This window comes from Poecile atricapillus, chromosome 15 (genome assembly GCF_030490865.1).
Source record: "Poecile atricapillus isolate bPoeAtr1 chromosome 15, bPoeAtr1.hap1, whole genome shotgun sequence".
Classification (NCBI taxonomy): Eukaryota; Metazoa; Chordata; class Aves; order Passeriformes; family Paridae; genus Poecile; species Poecile atricapillus.
This window is the reverse complement of record NC_081263.1, coordinates 7,032,207-7,050,683: the sequence shown is the minus strand read 5'-3', so window position 1 is coordinate 7,050,683 and position 18,477 is coordinate 7,032,207. Positions and strand designations below refer to the sequence as shown.

Sequence of the window (18,477 nt, the reverse complement as noted above, 5' to 3'; positions counted from 1 at the left end):
CTTTTTATTTTAATCTCCCATGTTGTCAGATTTAAAGACTCTCAATAGCACCCCACCAGCATATGGGAAATCAACAGATTTGCAAAAAATTTTCTTACCCTTTCAATTTAAATAAAATCTGTGTCTTTTTTTGAGATGCCACTGATTTGTATTTAAATAGTCTACTTAAATATTTGGGACACTTTAATACACCTGTCTGTACTGATAAGAAAGTTTTTCCCACTGAAAGTAACACCTCTGCTGAGTGTGAATGAGCCCAGTTGTTTCAAAAGCAAAGTTTCAGTGACTGCAATGTGCTTCTTTGTAATAGGACAGGAATTAAATAATGCTATATATAACAGAGGAGTAGGAAGCTTATTTTTCATCTGCAAATATCCTGCCCCAAATAATCACTGAATTTAAAGGGTGATGCAATGGTTACCTGCAAGATTCCCCTTCCAAAATGCTGCTGAAATGCAGTGCTGTTTGCAACCAAGACAAAAAGAGTACCTTGCACAATTTCAGAAGGAAGACTGAGCTTTGAAGAAGTATTCTCCTAAATCAGCTTTTGTGTTTCCAGAATGCAGTATCTGTGTTGGCCCAGCAGTAGAGAGGCATTTGTAAACCACTCCAGTGAACCCAACAAGAGCTTTCAGCCTTAGCAAGCAGCATCTTAAAATAACTGATTAGATCAGAAAAGTGAACAAGCCTTAAAGAACAAAGAGTTCTAGGTAACTTTCTTTCCTCTCAGTTACTTCTGAAAGAACATCCAACACCCATTTCCTCAGTAAGTGAGTAGCTTTCCACCTTAGCTGTGAATATTGCTGATAGGGGCACTTCTAAATAAATGAGGTAAAAGAGAGCCCTAGACTATGAAGTCTGTTTTAAAAAATGAAACTTGACATGACTAAATCAAAGACAACTTCAAGCTGAAATTTAAACACAACCCAAATACTTGTTACAAGTCTCTGCACTATGTCATTACCCATTTGCACACAAGAAAATCAATTATTCTTCACACTTAGGAGTCAAGTCTGCAACACCCCTATAGCAGTGCTGAATTCTAACAGGAGAGGGATGAATCTGGGGTACCAAAATCCAGCCTAAGAGCAACCCTGTAGCTCAGGATGTGAAGCTTGCAGGAAAATATCTCCCATCTTCTCAATGTGGGAAATACCCATGCAAGACCAGACGACCCTTCTGCATGCAGGGCCCCTGACAGGGATGTTTTTGGGGTAGCAGGGTTGCTTTTACTTCCCAGTGAAAGAGCAGCAGCCTCACCTGAGTACCCATTTGATTTCCCCTAAACCACAGGTTTACCACACAAGAGGCTGCCTGTGGACAAGGTGTCCAAGGTTAACCAAAACTGAACATACATGAATCTCAAATCCTTTGAAATCATACTGAAAAAATCCCCAAAGACACCACAACACACACAGGGCTTGCAGAGACAATCCCTGCTGTTAAGCCCACATGCACCCATGCCATAATTTCAAGCCTCACAATGCAGAGGAACCTCCCTGTCCAGCAGGGCAGAAAGGAGAATTTTACCTGCATTCACCTCTCCAGATGGTCAATATGGGGAACCCAGGAGCAGCTCAGTCTCCACACACCCCCCTTGTTCCTCATGGACACACTGCTCTCTGCCAGATGCCACTGCCAGCACAGGCAGCCCCTGAGCCTGTTCATTTTGGACAGCAAGAAGTCTTTCCATTCATTTTTTCCTTTTCTTTTACCAGCACCATTGGAATATTGAAACTCTTCCCCCAGCCACCACCATTCAGCTGCCCTTTTCCCACCACTGAAACCACCTCCTTTATTGGAAACTGCATTTAAGGCAAGATTTGGAACAAATAATTTGATGTGCCTGCTGACGTGCTGTCTCAGCACTGTGCTGAGTCAACCCCCCGAGCCATCCTCCTCTCATCTGCAAACGGCCACTGCAATTTAATTCCTTAACAATTCGGAATTAAATAATCTAAGTTTCCTTCAGCTTCCAGTAATACAACCTCTTCTGTTCTGCACTATTTTCTGTAAAGACACTCAATCTACACCAGCTTTCCAAGAGGATCAGAGCTGCAGCTCTGTTTCTGCAGCCACTCCAACATGTCTGGTTCACTCCAGGTACCTGTCCAAACCCACATCCCTCAGACAGTACAAGTGATCGAGCTGTTTTTATGGGATGCCATGGAAAATGAAAAATAGTTGCATTAGAACAGAGACCATGCAATCCATGCTGAGTCTTCACTCAAAACAAGGATAAAATACATGCATTGCAAAAATGAGATTCTTCAAAAATCACTGTTACCTTAAATTCTCACATTTTTCTTCTAACTGACATTGTTTAGATTTTATCATCAGCTAATTAGAATAATTACATGCAATTATCTTGCTGCAGCAGATAACCATAAAACATAATAAATCTCAAGACATCTGCAGTTACTATTCAATGAAAACCACATTTAAACTCCAGTATGTGAGCAACTTCTTTTTCAGCCCATAAAGACTTTTAAGACGTTCAGTATCCTTTGTATTGTTTTTTTAATCCAAATTTGGCAACATAAAAGTCTATAATCTCACACACTTCTCCTGGCTGACTTGGATTCTGGTATGTAATGAAACACAGGCTAACTCACAGCACAGACTGTTCTTGAAGTCAGCTTGAGAGAGTTTACTAACACACTCCTATAAGACCTTAGAAAAAACACCAAACTCCTAGTTCAGAAGTGTTCCTGAATCTATTTAATGCCACTGATTAATGAATTAAATGGGACAATTATCTGGAGACAAAATAATAACTACTGAAGATTCAAAGTAAGTTAAGAAAACAATTTTCTCACTGGCTACACACTTTAAATGCAGCCACTCATCTCAGACCACAAGTAGTCACACATCAAAATACACTTGAAGCCATAGTGATGCCTCAGAAAAACATGTTGTTCTTGAGAGTTACTAAACACTTACCCTGCCATTACCATCAAGAAGCTATGGTGGTTTTCTTACCCAAGAGAAAGTGACACCTGAATATCAGGAAATTCTGAAGATGGTATCGGTAAGACTAAATTACACCTGTGTGTGTGGTGTAATTACATCATCAATATACTGTGCAAGGAAAATTCTTCAACCTTGACATCAATGTCCGCACCTGCTAAAATAAATTCCTTTAGCCCTTCCTCTCATTAATTCCAGCAGTTAGAGTGGTGGTTTTGGGGTGATTTATGTTGTTCAAAGCCAAAACAGAATCACCACTTTTACAGGAGAACCAGCCTCCATTGAGGCTCCTGACTGGCCGCACTGTGCTTGGTGCTTTTGAACTGCTGGCAACACAAGTTTCTACATTTTTGTATTTCTGGCAAGCTCCTATTCCAGAGGCTGATAAGATCATCCCATAAACAGATCTAATTAACTCAATTCTCAGTTCTCAGTTTCATCCCCAAAAACTGGAAGAAAGACTTACTTGGGTCTCGACTGCTGTACGGCCATCCTGAGGCAGGTAAAAGGGGCAGCACGGGAGAATTTGCCCTGCTGTCATCCTCCACTTGCTGTGTAATATGTCTCACAGTTTCTTTGTTTTTCCTGTTCTTCCTGCGGCCCGTGGGCTGCCAGCCATCCCCCACTCCTTGCTCTGAGAACCCACTCTGTATTGCACTATCCTTGGCAGAATGCAGCTCACCCCCTCCGTAATGGGACGGTGACACCTGCTCCTCTTTGATTCGCAAAGACCCATAGCCCATGTCACTAGCCCAGAGAGACTGGGACGAAATGTCTTCGTGGCTGTCTGGTTTTGGTTCTTGATCCTCTTTCCCATAACTGCTCCCTCCCTCGTGGCAGCTGGCAATGGCTGAGTCCCCAGAGGAGTTTGCCGGGCTCGTTCTCCGAGCTAACCAGGGGGATATACTCCTGCCAGCCACGACTGCCGAAATCAGAGCGTCCGTGCTGCTGCTGGAAGGGGCTCCCAGCTCATAATCAACGAGATCCTCCGAGGCATCAGACTTGATGCTTATGTCCAGAGCTGCTTTGATGAAGTTGTGACAGGCCTGCACGATGTCTGTCATCTGCAGGTAGCTGGCAGCCGACATCACCTCGATGACGTTCCTGCTGGTCAGCGCCAGGTGTGCGGAATACATGAAGTCAATGATTGCCTTAAAGCCCTGGGCAGTGACGATGTCCAGGTGAGTGACTGTGGCCTGGTCAGAGGTTTTCTGGACCTGGCAGTAGAGGGTTTTGAAGTAGCGGCTGCTCCCCAGGAGGACGTTTTTGTGAGCCTTGAAGATCTTGCCCTCCACGATGATGCAGACGTCGCAGAGGATCCCGTGCTGCCTCTGCTCGTTCAGCTCCCGCAGCAGGTGACGGTAGTGGGAAGCAATTTCCATATCTTCCTTTCGGTTATTCATTTGGAGATCTTTATGTTTCCTCTTCCACAAGTCCTGCAGGGGGGAAGGAAATGACAGGGTTACAAAATCCAAGACAAGACTGAGACAAACCCCAGGTTGTACCGAAAGAAGCAACAGGTTCATCTGGGAAGAGTGCCACAAATACAGCTACTGCCTGCAACGCCTCCACATTCATTACAAAATGCACCTTACTTTGACCACACTTCAAATAATTTACATTAAAAAGGACCAGATTTGAAGCCAATCCTCCAGTGGCTCATAACATCCCAGAGAAACATTTCTTTAAATTACTACAGACTTGTAAGAAAACCCATCTGAGGTAACCAGAGAACAACAGCTGTCAGTTCTTACCGTAAATTCGTTGAAGTTTGGTTTTAAAAGAGATATTGTGCTTGAAACCATGCTCAGATGCCCACAGATTACTGAGGGGCACACTGTAACACATTTTCCTCAAGGGAACGAGTATCATGTGTAGCAGACAAGAGCTGAAATCCTCAAGCAGCAAGAGCTGACTGAACCCAGCATTTCCCTTGCTACACTGCCATGGAGCGGCTATAAACATGATTTAAAAGTCAGAAGAACAACAAACAAATCCAAGACCACAGATCACAAAGTTTTAAGTCCCCACCCAAACTAAACTGGCAACAGATCACAACTATGAAATTAATGTTATTTGAAGCTCAACCAATACTCTGCAATAAACATGTTATTGCTTTACATCTCCAAGTTTACCCTGCAGCCACCCTCAGACACCGAGTAGAGAAATTCTCATCATCACCTAAAGAAAGGTGATGACCTTTATGACCAACATAAAGCTGAGAAAAATTCACAGGGCTTTTGATCACCTTTCATAAAATCCAGTGGTATTATCCAAAATAAAAGGCTAGTTAGTGCCAGCAGCAAGGTATCTTCTAAGTTATGCTCCAGATTATCCTCCTCTTACACTCCAAAACAGAAAAAAAGGTCTTAAGTGTTGACAGTAATCAGCAGTGCGAGGATTTTCAGACTGCATTTTTTTCCAGTTACTGTCTTTGCAACTCCATCTTTGCCTTTGATGCCACAGCTTTACAAATCCTTTAGCATTCAATTCTGCCATTTTCTCTATACCACTTTTTTTGGAACTCACTATCAAGATTTATCTACTATGGAACAGTGTTTAATGGTCTAAGAGTTTAATGGTCCATGGTTTAATTAAGAGCACCAAGGTGAAGGATACCTTACTCCTTTCTCTCAGAAGCTTAAAATTTGTTCTAATATAAAAAGTCCCAACTGAAGAACTGATATGAGGGCCTACATGTCAACACACAACTGTAAAATTGGATCCAGTTCCAAACATTATTATGTGCAGGCACACTCATCAAGAAGCCTGGATTTAGGCTACTGTTTGTTACTTATAAAAACAAAACCTCTGAGGTCGTACAGCCCTGAAGCACACATGGTTCAGTGTTTGCACTGGCATCAAGGATGCTGTTTCCAGCCTGGAGCACCTTTCTAATGCCCACGGGGTTCACACACAAATTCAATCCCATCTGCTCAAACTGGCTCGCAGCAGTGGGCAGCACAGCCGTGATTCAGGAAGTTTCCTTGGCACATTCAAGTGTGCTTCCTGGGCTGTGGAACACAGATCCACAAGTAGCCTGCCCCCTTCCTCTACCCTGTGCTATTATTATCATCGGCAGGAGCAAAATAGCAGCAGTTTAGTCAACACTGTGGGCTAGAAAAGCACCTCCCAGCCCACAGAACATTCGTGAGGTGGGACCTTCTCCAACAGAGCCACCTGATGATTCAAAAGTTCAAGTTATGTAAGACTGCTCCAAGCTCCTCCAGTTCTGCAAGGATGGAACTGCCTCTGCAGCCACAGAAATTCTAATTTGCAAAGCCAGCTAGTCCCTGATCATTGAGAAATGTTTGTTTCCCTCAAGAGAGGAAGGACCATCTTCCTGCAACACAAACAGGCTGAACTGTGTTCATCCACTTCAAAGCCGTGCAGCTTTTCTGCAGAATTAAGCACAGAATGCATAGAGAAGCCAATACTTTTTTTTTAAATTGAACTGGAAGAGGTCAATACCAGTGCAGCTGCACACACCTATTCACCACAGAAATCTGCCCAGAGACCTCAGACCAAATCCTCATCCGGACACCATCTTTCTCTCAAATAAACAAAATTAATCAATGAAAATCAAACCAAGAATCAGGGTCAGGGAATACAAAAAGAAAAATAAATTAATTTTCAGATGTTTGGCCTGAAAAGATTGTGATGACACCAGCCAGCACAGCATCTCCCTAATCCAGGCTCTGGAGGTGGCTGCCAGCATTTCCCAACATCTCCATGTTGGAAAGAACCACCTCTTAAGGCAGAGTGACAGTTCAGTTTTGTCTTTATTCCAGAAACCACTACAGCATCTACTTTTAGGAGCTGAAGAGTCAGCTTAGTCCCCTTAGGAAATATGAATCGCCACATAGGATAAAGTGAGCTGTCCATCACCAGTCGTGTCTCCAACAGCTGCCATATCCACACAATTCAGGGGAAGATGTAAGAAAACCTCAGAGTCCACAATGAGGAAAGGGTCAGAATGTTTTGAATATGGCATTTCCTTTCACTGTTCCTTCACGGATATTAAAATCCATATTCCAAGACACCAAATCCCTGGAACCGTGGGGAGGACAGGCAGGAAATCTCCTGCAAAGATATTTTTCTCTTCCTTAATTTCATACAGATTTACAGTATTTGTCAATGTCTCCACTTGCTCTCGTGAATTTATGGCACAACATCTTTTCTTCTTCAACTGGAAATTCCTTGAGATTTTATTTCTTTGCTATCTCATATATTTATTCAGTTTAGTTCAGTGGGTTGGGGTCTCGCCCACTGATAAGAGTCCACTTCAGATACACCTTGTCCTTTTTTAAGCTGCCTGTGGCAGAAATACAAGATTTAAAATATGTCTCTTGCTACTTTTGGTTTAGACAGGAGCAGTTTGAGGTTCAGGCATGATGGATTGATGGATGGATGGATGGATGGATGGATGGATGGATGGATGGATGGATGGATGGATGGATCTCTTGCTCATCTCTTCAGGAAATAGAAGATAAGGTCAGAGAAAAGATATCAAGGAATTTTTACTGAACACAAAGACACAAAAATCTATGCAAGGCTCCTTACTGGCCACTGAGGTGGGCACATTACAGCAGTTTTAAGCAAGCAGTGAGGTGGATACTCCTGTGTTCAGTGTAATCAATAAAATGTAACAGTTTCCAAATCAGGAATTATCACTGTAGATGTCTTGATCTTCCTCTGTCACAAGGTCTGCTCCTTCACACATGTCGCTCCACAGCCAACATCTGTCACAGCATTGTACCTTTTAAACAAGAGGTCTTTGGGGGAGAAAATTAAATACGCCTCAAATTCAGAGGAATTAATTAGCTTTCTGTCTACCCATGTCAAACCAGAACATCCGTTTAATGTCAAGGACCACTAGGGAATTAATCCAAGTTAAATTTAAGGCAATTTTCTAGTAGTTAAAAATTCAGGAAGCTTTAAAACCCTGTGCTCTCATGTTCCAATTTCACATGCTGTTTTGTGGCTTGTTGATGGTTTGTTTTTCTTTTTTTTTTTTTTTCCCTTTCCCTGGTAAGGATATTTATTTCCACTTTAAAAATGTTGTGGAAAGATTTCTTCAGAAAAGCTGTACCCTTCAGACTTCTGTAGAAGCACATCGAAGATGGAATAAACTGTGGAGGTTTCTTAGAAACAGACCTCGAAGATAAACCAAAAAATACATCATTAATCTCAGATCTTTTTAGTACATGAAGGCTTTAAAAGTTGAGCATCTACCAGAATTCTTTAGGCCACATGGCCACAGCACAGCTTTCCAGCAAGCCAATGAACCAGGACAGCTCATCTGAAGATTTTCCACAAAATAAAATTGTAGTAGATCAGGCTTTCTTCATAAGCCAGTTCACAGGCAGTACAGTAATTCAAGTCTATTACTTCTCCAAAAAGAACTAAAAAAAAAAGTCCCAAACCACTGCACGTAACAACAAAAAGAACACAAAGTGAGCAGATTTAAGAGTCACTTTCATGCAAACTTCCGTCAAGATACATTTCTTTTTATTTCTCATATCAGAAAAACCCTGGTCTTGAAGTAAGCATTAATAATTTATACAATCTTTAACCCTAGCTAGAGTGAACCCATGAAAATGGTTTATTTTACACTGTCAGTTCAGTTATTTAAACATGAAAATAGCACCTGATGGCACAGTAAGAGTCTAAATCACACCTCGCTTTCTATTGGAAAGGTTTTAAGAAGAGCAAATATTTATTTGTTGGCAAATTTCTCAGCCCAGGAATGAATGAGTCTCTTAACCAAAATCTTAACACCACTAAAATTAGGGGGCACAGATTTGTTACATTACTTAAATTTTGACAAAAAGTCAAGATGAGAAATGAATTGCACACAAAATCCTCTGCAGAGCAGTCCCCTGGGAAAGAGTGGGGACAAAAATAAACTTCCTTCCCTCAGAAAGAAAACAGGGGGAAAAAAAAAGGCCTGGAATAGTTTTTGAGGGGGGATGTTTGCTGTTGTTAGGATTTGTTTGGTTGGTTGTTTACTTTTTCTTTTCTGGGAATGTAAGTGAACTGAAGATTTAAACTAAATGGAACTTTGTCTATATCAATTTTCTCAGCATGTTTCTACACTTAATACCAAGGACCAAAGGTAAAGAGCACCAAAATGCTCACTAGTGCACTCCTCCACCACTCTGCTCCCTAGAGAAAACATGCCAACTGGAATTTAACCAAAAATGTGTTGTTTCCTCCCCTTCCTCCCTTCAGAGAAAAGTAAAAACAGATTAAGGAAGAACTCCAGTTCACTCCAGTGCTTTATTGCAGAAAAACCCAGCAAACACACCCCACTTCTCTGCTTCCCCTGTGTCCTGTCCATGTTTCCACTCCCAAGACATTCCAACATTTTTTAAATTCCTCTGCAAAGGAGCTCTGCAAGGTGAGATTGGGCTTGAAATGCTTCTTTGCACAAGACACAGTGTGCATGCAAGTTTCACTTTTATCCAATTAAAGACAACAGAAATACACATGATTCCTACTCTCCATCTGCCCTGTGCTGAAAAGGAGAACAAGACCCCTTAGGAACTGAAAAGGACAGTAAAGGAGAGAAAAAGAAGACTCAGGATATTCATGGAAGGTAACTCTCTGCAAAGACACTGTTCAGGAGCTTTACAAGCACAAATCTCTCTCACAAGTGCAGTGTTTTCTCACAAGTGTGCCTGAGGAACAGCAGCACACAATTCTGAAGGAGTTTTAATTTCTTGATACTATATAACACCAAATTATACACACATGATCAGTATTGTCCAAGACAGATATAAGTAACAGCTTAGAAAAATGAACAGTTGCCAAAAGAGAAACTCCTTTACCCTATTCTGATTCCTGAAACCAATCATCCATTGTTTTAAGTTGGTCATTCCAACCACAACTCTGAATTCAAGAAGGAGGCAGATGTTTATAAACAGACCAAACCAGACCCTCGAGCCAGAGGGGTCACTCAGGGCTCAGGGTTTCATGCAAACAACGTGTACCACTGCTCCCTGATGACCAGGGATGGGGAAGTTTAATTGCAGCCCACCAGTGCAAGTTCAGCCTCATGGGCTGGGACTCACAGGAAGAAAATAAAAATTTCACCATTCACTTTGAGAACTTTAGAAGTATAGAAAGGGCTTGGGGGGGGGGGGGGGGGGGGGCACATGATTTTCAGTAAACTTAAATACTAATTCCATTTTCATTACCAAATTTGATAGGCTCACTGAATTGTCAGTGGTTGCAAGGCAAAAAGAGCCCCAAGTCCCTGCATAAATTTATCAACATTGGTCTGATCAGGATTCACTAAAATTTCTCCAACTTCAAGCTGATGTTGCTGCATCATAGGCAGCATTAAAACAACATTTAATAAAAGATTAAAATCTCTGTTTAGAATCTGTAGCAGATACAATCCAGAAAGTCCATGAGTAAACTTCTAACAGCAGAGTAGAACACTGCACACTTCCAGCATTTCACCATGCCATTAAAGATTTGTTTCCACAGTCCGAACAAGAGCCACAAGCAAAATCTAACTCCAACAGCACAACTTAAAATAGCAGGAAGTCATCATTAAACATTTCACTCTACTCCAAAACTTTAAACCAGAGACTTGGCTGTGACCTTTGACTTGTCAAACCATCCACCTGAAGTTATGGGTCAGCCAATGTGCAGGAGCTGGACAGCATGAAAGTGCAGTCAAAACACAGGATTTCATAGAAAAATTCATTTATTATCCTTCATTAGCTCTGACAGCACATGAAGAATTTCAAGAGAAAACCAGGACTGAAAATGAGAGGTAAGTGAAAACCTGCTGTCCTCCACATTTTGGGAGGAGGGTAATTAGAATTCAAAATTTAGAAAATGTAAAGTTAAAAATTTTAGGGGGAACACAGAAAAGACCAGAAAACAAAAGACCAGATATGCATATTTTGCTATATTTTTCTTAAAAGTAACAAGTGAATTTTGCTGATTTTGTTAAAGAAAACATGTAAACCACAATACTGAATAAAGAAACAATAAAATCCAAGACAATTACTTCTTACCAGTAACAAACTGGGTTCCAGGTCTAGTGTTTCTCCTATAACAGCTGAGGACATCAACACCCCAGGGCAGCACAGGTAGTGCCCTGTTTGTGACCTTCCAACAGCACTGGTGTGAACTCTTGTAGGAGAAAGACAGAACTATGACAGAAAACAAAACCAGAACAAATTATTAGCAACAAACTTACAGTGAAATGCTTTGAAGTCCTTTCCCTCCAAACTCACAGTCATTACATTTTAACTTATGACTTAATGAATTCCAAAAAAGTCAACTCCAAGCACATTAATACATTAAAAGTAATTAAATCCTGGCTACCACTTTGTAATAATGTAAGCAAGAGTTACTTCTTAAAGGTATGGGAACAAAAAGGTCTAATTTTAGCTACTAAAACTTCAATCAGAGCCTTGAACAACAGGGTTTCCTGTTTGGGAGCTTTTCAAAACATTCTCACTTTAATGACTCTTTAAAGAGACTCACCTTATCTGACCTATAAAACACTGAGGTTTAAAAGCTATCAGTACAGCTCCTGAAAGAAATTAGCAGTGGAACACCCAGGAGAATTTGCTCTTGAAATGTTTAGTTGCCAGTTTCTAGTGGCTGACACCATTCTGGGTTAAGAGACCGATCAATCCCAAGATTTGTAAAGTTTTGTGTAGAATGCAGATATTTAGGTATAGTAAGACACATGTACAGACAGGCTTCTCAGAGAAAACCCAGGTGTTTATGGTTGCACAGTACAAGGAGTAGGAATAGTTCAACTACACCAAGGCTTTTGTCTGTGAGGACACATCCACTAAAACTATCATCTTCTACACCCATTTTTCTCATATAAAACAGACTTTATTTTCTTCAGAATAGCATATACACCACACTGGCAACATTTAATTTACAATCTTACACTTCTGAAGTCTGCTTTATTCAAAGCTTTATATTGTTAGTCATAACAAAGTCCTTTTTGATCTCTGCATTTCAAACACCTTCAATACACAGATTAGCTCTCTTAATGAAAATAAGATATAAATCAATACTGGCGATTTCCAGACTGACCTTCTGTAGTAACAGATTGTGAAAGGAAACGTCAGAAGATAAAAGTTAAGAAAGCTTTTCTGACACAAATTAATGACATTATAGAAGGTGAAACAAAATATCCAATAAACAAATGAAGTAATAAGGAAAATCCAAGCATTCTTATGGCTAACAGCAGAACTGAAAATCTTGAAAACAAATATGACCCAATTGAAGCAAACACCAGTGACTTTGTTCTCAGTTTCTATTCTGGACTGCCAAGTCTTGCCTTTCTCTATTTCTGATTGCTTCTCCATAGCAATTGTTTTGGCGAGCTCTTTTTAGTCCTTTTTTTTGGACAGTTAAGCAAAAATAAAGCGGTGAAGTGAGAGAGCCAGACCAACCCAAACACATGGGGAATTACTTTGTTAACAAAGTGTAACAAGGTGTACATATTTCTACTTAGACCTGGAGCTAGTACTGTTAAAACTCTCACTTACACCTGTCCTAGAGCACAAAGAGAGCCTGAACAGATTGGTAAAAATGACAAAGCTGAGCCCTGCACTTTCTCTTTGCTCGGAGCTCTGCACCTGTTTCCCTTTTGTGACCAAACAGATGAGAACTGAGTGACTGTGATGGATGGAGGCACCTCTGCCACAAGGAAGGAGCAGAACAGCCAGAGGTATTTCTCCAACTTCTGCAGGTGACCAAGATTTCTAAATGAGTCCTTGTTATCAATGTTAAATCAAGTTTTGTGAGGAACTGTCAACCCTCATAGCAATGTTTTCTCCAGGTTCCCTTTCTCTTTCCCATACCACATGACAAAAATATCTTTAAATGCTGAGAACTTACCGATACTTGAAAGTGTTTCCTGTTAGCAAAAATAAACCTTGCAATGTTTCACAGCTGGACAGTGCATGTTTCAATGAAGAGAGGAAAATGGTCTCTGGTAAGAAGCTCCAGAAAGTTCATCAGATGTCCTGTGTTTGGGAATGGAAAGAATAGGAGGCAAAAATTAAAATCCAAACTTTAACTCGATACAAACCCCTTCAGTGTCACATAATTACAAGCAACACTTAAAATAACTGCATATTTACAACACTGTTTGCCATTTTAACAAGAAACTTTCTGATATATTCCTATAATTAATCATGCAAGAAAAATAATTTAGCCCTTGTGTTAATGTAAAGAGTTTAACACACCAGTATTAAGACTGTTAATCACTTCTGACTACGCTTCCAGAAGTGCTTTGAAAACATCACTCTCAAAAAACAGCGCTTTATAAAAAGGAATTAAAAAAACTTTAACAACATTGCTGCAGTTGACATGTAAGTTTCAGTTAATGTTTCTGTGACCTCTGCCACCCACATGCTTTAAGTGGGGTTGGAATTAATCTCACCTCACCTCATGATTACAGTGATTCCCCTTCAAACCAAAATATTTGCCTGAGGTTACAGAAAAATCATGTGTCCATGTTGTGTGAAAGGAAGAGATTTGAGTTTTATTCCCATCCAGCGTGACTGAATCACACCCTCAGATTTTAACTACCAAGCAGCATCCACACAAATACTGAGGAAATCACTTTGCTTCTCTTGCAAACATGAAAAAAAAACTTTGAAAAAAGACCCCAAAAACAAAAATTAAGATGCAAATAACTAACAGAAGATTTATTTTCCATGCCTGTAAAAGCTATGCAGCCTGAAATACAATATTCCAGTGGGTAACAAGTTGCTATTATGACAGGATGCACCTTTGCAACAGGGCACAGTAATATTTCCACTGCACTTGGATTACCTCTGCATTTCCCTTATTCATTTCCCCATAATATCCAGCTCTGTCCATCTGCCTGTCTCCCCATCCTCTCTCCATCCTGGTACAGTAACAGCTGCTCAAATCATTCCCCTGTTTTTGATCTCTGTTCTCTCTCTCATCTGGTTGCACTGGGAGAACAGACCCAACACTACTCGTGTCATGGACTCTGCAGAACACAGTAAGAACTTGGCAGAACTGGTACAGGGTACCAGGCTTGAGAAGTCTGGTGACACCAAAAAAAAGTATAAGAATTTAGCTACAGATATATCTTCTACTCTAGCAACAAAGATTAAAAAACAATTTGAAAAATTCAAATGCCTGTGGCTCATATGACACTTACCTGTCCAAGTGCCATTAGATCTCCTTAAGATCTCCTACAAGATCTTAAGCTTTTACTTTAAAAAGTCACAAAAGAAACCTAAGTAAAAAACTCTGCCCTTGTGCATTTATTAGTCAGAAAACAACATTAAAAGTACCTTTAAAAAAAAAAAAAAAGAGGATTGCAGAACTGTAAACTTAGCACTCTGGGAATTGCCCTGAAGAATGGTTTCCCCCAAATTTTCTCATTGGTTTTTGGCTTTTTAGTTAGGGGATCTTTGCCAAAGTTCCCAAACTCAATACGTAAAAAGGGAGGGAGCCAAAGGAGGAAGAATCATGAGGTGATTTTTAAAAGGAAGTAAAGCAAGGGTAAAAACCAAGAGAAAGATCACCTAAGAGACAGAAAAGACACACAAGGAGTCATGAATAATCTAAGAGTAAAAGAATCAACCAGTGCAAAACTAAAGATAGCATATGAAGGACTCTGAGAACAACCTAATTCTGTTTGTGTAATTCATGGTACAAGTCCTCCGTGCCTTGGGTAAGGATCCTGGTTTACTTTTTAGCACAAATCTCATAATCCAGATTTGATCAACTACTATAAAAAAAAAAAGTGAAGCCAAGAAGGACACATTGGTAACAAGAAGGAAGTCAAAAAGCTCATTTTATATTTAGCCACCACCTCATTCTTCAACCTTATAGTAGTAGGACTGTTAAGAGCAACTGGGCCCTGACTACTTCATTTATTGGCACTTAAATTAGTTGGGTTTGGATATTTTAAGCACCTAATGTCCAATACAGACCATTGATTCTTCTGTTCCAGGGCATGATCTGAGCACTAGTCAGGAAGGTATTTCCTCTGATGCTGCATCAGTGCAAAAAGTGCAAATTTTGTTTAACCCTTTCCTCTAAGAGAGCAACCCAAAGCCCTGAAATATCATCTTTCTGCAGAGCTCTTCTCCATGGGGTGAGAAATACCAGGAAGCAAACTAACTTGGATGGAATAAGTAGTTTGTTCAACATATGACAAGGAAATAATTAGGAAAGATAACTAGATATTTCAATATACAAAGGTATAAACATATTCCTTAATATACAAAACCCTGTCCACTTTTCTAAGTAGGTTTCTTGGGCAGGTAAGGTCCTGGTACACACTGACATTCTCGTTAACAAATGTATTTTCCTTTGCTTGAAGCTCTGCACCTGTTTCCTTGTTATGAGCACACAAGCTCATAGATGTGTTTGCAGAATTTTTTTGATACCTTGGTGCCTCTTTCCAGTACAGGAGATGCCAACACAGAGTCACTATAAAGCAAACACAGGGCAACTTCCAACATTTGCAGGGTGTTTTCCTTCCCAAGGGCACACATGAGTCAAGTCAGCAGCAGGACAAGATCACCACTGTCTGGGCTGGAATAAAAGCCAGCCACACCCCCAAAAATCAAGGCAAAAAGGTGAGTTTCAGCTCTAATTCAGCATCTACCTGTCACATTTCAGCAAAGCCACCTCTCCCCTCCTGTGCCAGGGACATCTTTACCTATGCACAACTGAACACTGCCAAGTGGGACACATTTCCATCTCATTAGAATGGCTGTCAAGGATCTCACCCTGCCTCTGGAGTGCTCAGAATCTATTCCAAACCAACATCACAGCAGCAGCCTGATGTTTCTTAAATACATGGGTATGAAAGAAAGTTAAAGCGACTGTTCAGAAAATAACTGCACCACAGCTGACTTGGTAAAGGACAGCAAACCCCACCCATGAGCCTCTGGACTTCACCACATCCCAGAGGGAATTCAGCCAGGACTTCACATTGGTTTGCCTTTATGAAGAATAAGCACTTCTAGTACAATTTTTCACCAGCATAATTGAAAATGTTTGGGAAAGCTGAGTAAACCCTTGTTTCACAGAAGGGGAGATGTATAACAAGAAGTTACACACCAACACGTTCAGTCAACAGCTGGAGGATGGGAACTGAGTCCCAAAGAGCAGCTTTCCCTCTAAATTGGACATCCTTGTGCATCCAAACACACCAAGGCAGCACAAACCAGAAAACTATTGATCTGTTTAGGGAAGTTGAGATTCTTCCCTCTTGCATCTCAAGGAAAGAAGCCCCACATGAAGTGATACAGGCTTTTATTTCTCATCCTGCCGAAAGAACTGAAGATCCAGGGGGAACTGAGAAACCCAACTACCGAAGGATGTATTTAAGAGGGCTGCAAACACAAACATACAAAAAGTCCTTGGGAAGGGAGAAAAGTGAAGTTTTGAAGCAACAAATTTTAACTAACACTGGATCCCTGACTGTTACTGTGCTTTGCCCAGATATCATAAAAACTCCCACGGAGATGTTTTAGGGATGGAGTAGGATCGCAGGACTTCCCGCAGCCCAAATTCCTGCCTCTGCCTCACAGCCACGGTCGCTCCTTGTGCTCTCTCCTAACGTGACCCCTGCTCTCTGCACACAACCTGCTCACTTTCACTATTAACACACTTTGAGTTTCAAATATCACACGAAGAGAACACAGGTGAGCTCCACACTTCAAAATATTTCAGCCAAACTCAAGCCAGGAGCAAAATATAAAAACGGAATTAATCGCTCTGTGTAAAGTGTCAGAATTTTCCAGGGTAGTGCTCACAGCCAGGAATGGACACAGATTGCTGCCTCCTGGGAATTATAACAGACATGTGGGATAACCATTACAACTGCAGGTAGCTCTTCAAAGACTTAAACTAAGCCCTCTCCCTGCCCTTCTGTTTGCCCATTAAACTAAACATACAGGAGCATGGAAAACCCCTGTGAATGGTTTTTACCAATTTAGGGGGAGTCTGGAAAGCGTTACAGAGTGCTCTGGAGCAGCCAGTAAAACCAGCAACACGAAGGGAAAAATGTCCTGGGAAAGGTTGAGCTGTTTATGAAATAATTCTGCCCTGAAAGCAGGCAGTGGCAGTTTGGATTGGGTGTCAGCCTGCTCTGTGCTGCTGCTGGGAGGAGAGGAAACTTTGCTTAGAAACTTCAAAAACACGGATCTAAAAAAAAAAATAAAAAAATCCACCCAAGTGGATAGCAAAGACAAAAAGAATATGCTCAACCTCACAGCAACACAACACATCACCAGAGGAAAAGCAGGCAATTAACAGATCTTCCAAATATGAGGCATTTTTCCTTTTGACAGAGGGCTGCTGGGGAGGGGGGAGCTGCTAAACTGGTTTTCCTCTAAGCACTTCCAGATATTAAAAAAAAAAAAAAAAATCCTCTCGCGAAGAACATATCCACTGTTGTACAACTGTCCCAGAAAACAAAGACCACGGGGAGAAAGTGGCCCATTTTCTCCAGTCTCCAAGAACCCCAAGTACAGGTCATGTTTTCAAAGGCTCAGCCCTACACACTCCAGAACGAAGCAGCATTTAAAGCACAGGAATAAACACCTAAGGTGAGAGTTACTAGAATGCCCCGGTTTTGGTACCAGAAATTGAATCAATTCCACCCAGGCGAATGCACAGCCTATGAAAACAACCATGAGAGAAGTTTCGCTGTGAGTGAGTTTCCCCCTCCTGGACACGCTGCATCAAAACCAAAAGATTCGTTTTCTATTTCAGCTACAGTTATCCCATGAACGCAACAAACCATGGAATATTTTCCAGCAATTTGGAAGCCCCCTGAATCCTGTAGCTCTCCCTCCAGCCCATGGGCAGCTCCTCTGCCTGTTCCCTGACAGCTCCCAAAAAACACCTCAAAGCTGTAACTCCTCACTGCATGTTGAAAATATTGTGACTAATAATACACTCCACCCTTTTTTTCCATCACTAAGGATTTCAAAATATAAAACTTGACAAACAGTGAGAGAGTTTAGAAGGGGAAAGTTAAATTTTATTTCCAATTAAAGGAGGCTATAAAAGCATAAAAGTGAGGTATTGATTAGAGTGAAAGAGCTGTCCAGTCACAGAAAGCTTCTTCTTCAAAAATTACGTTCTTCTCACTCTTCTTGGGTATCACTGCCCTTTCTTATAATCCCCACAGGAAAATAAAAAGAGAAAAAAATACTCCCTGTCTTTTTTGAGAAAACACATTTAATGCATTAGTAGCAGGACTGATCTGTGCATACAGAGAACCCACACTCAATAAATACTTGATTGAGTCCACAAACTGAGACCTACATCTCAATGACAGCAGCTAAATGCTAAAAATGATACCAGTGATGTAATTAAAATGCACACAAGAACTTTGGTACAGGTGTCTACAATGCCACTGTTTGCTAAACACATCTCCTAATTAGCATGGCTTTAAACAATGCTGATAATAATCCCGTCCTGCAAGGCTTGCCAAATGAATCATTG

At 40.9% G+C, this 18,477-nt stretch overlaps 1 protein-coding gene across 6 annotated transcripts in view; it reads right to left on the bottom strand.

Annotated features, from left to right (window-relative positions):
* Positions 1 to 18,477, bottom strand: part of ZBTB46 (zinc finger and BTB domain containing 46) — a 48,974-nt gene that overhangs the window by 28,967 nt on the left and 1,530 nt on the right. For all 6 annotated transcript variants that reach the window (XM_058850827.1, XM_058850831.1, XM_058850828.1 and 3 more), the window contains 3 exons: positions 12,862 to 12,989; positions 11,007 to 11,144; positions 3,437 to 4,406 (listed from right to left, as the gene is read on the bottom strand). In XM_058850827.1, the coding sequence (XP_058706810.1) occupies positions 3,437 to 4,406; positions 11,007 to 11,060 (1,024 nt within the window). In that variant the 5' untranslated portion in view covers positions 11,061 to 11,144; positions 12,862 to 12,989. The remainder of the gene's footprint in view (positions 1 to 3,436; positions 4,407 to 11,006; positions 11,145 to 12,861; positions 12,990 to 18,477) is intronic.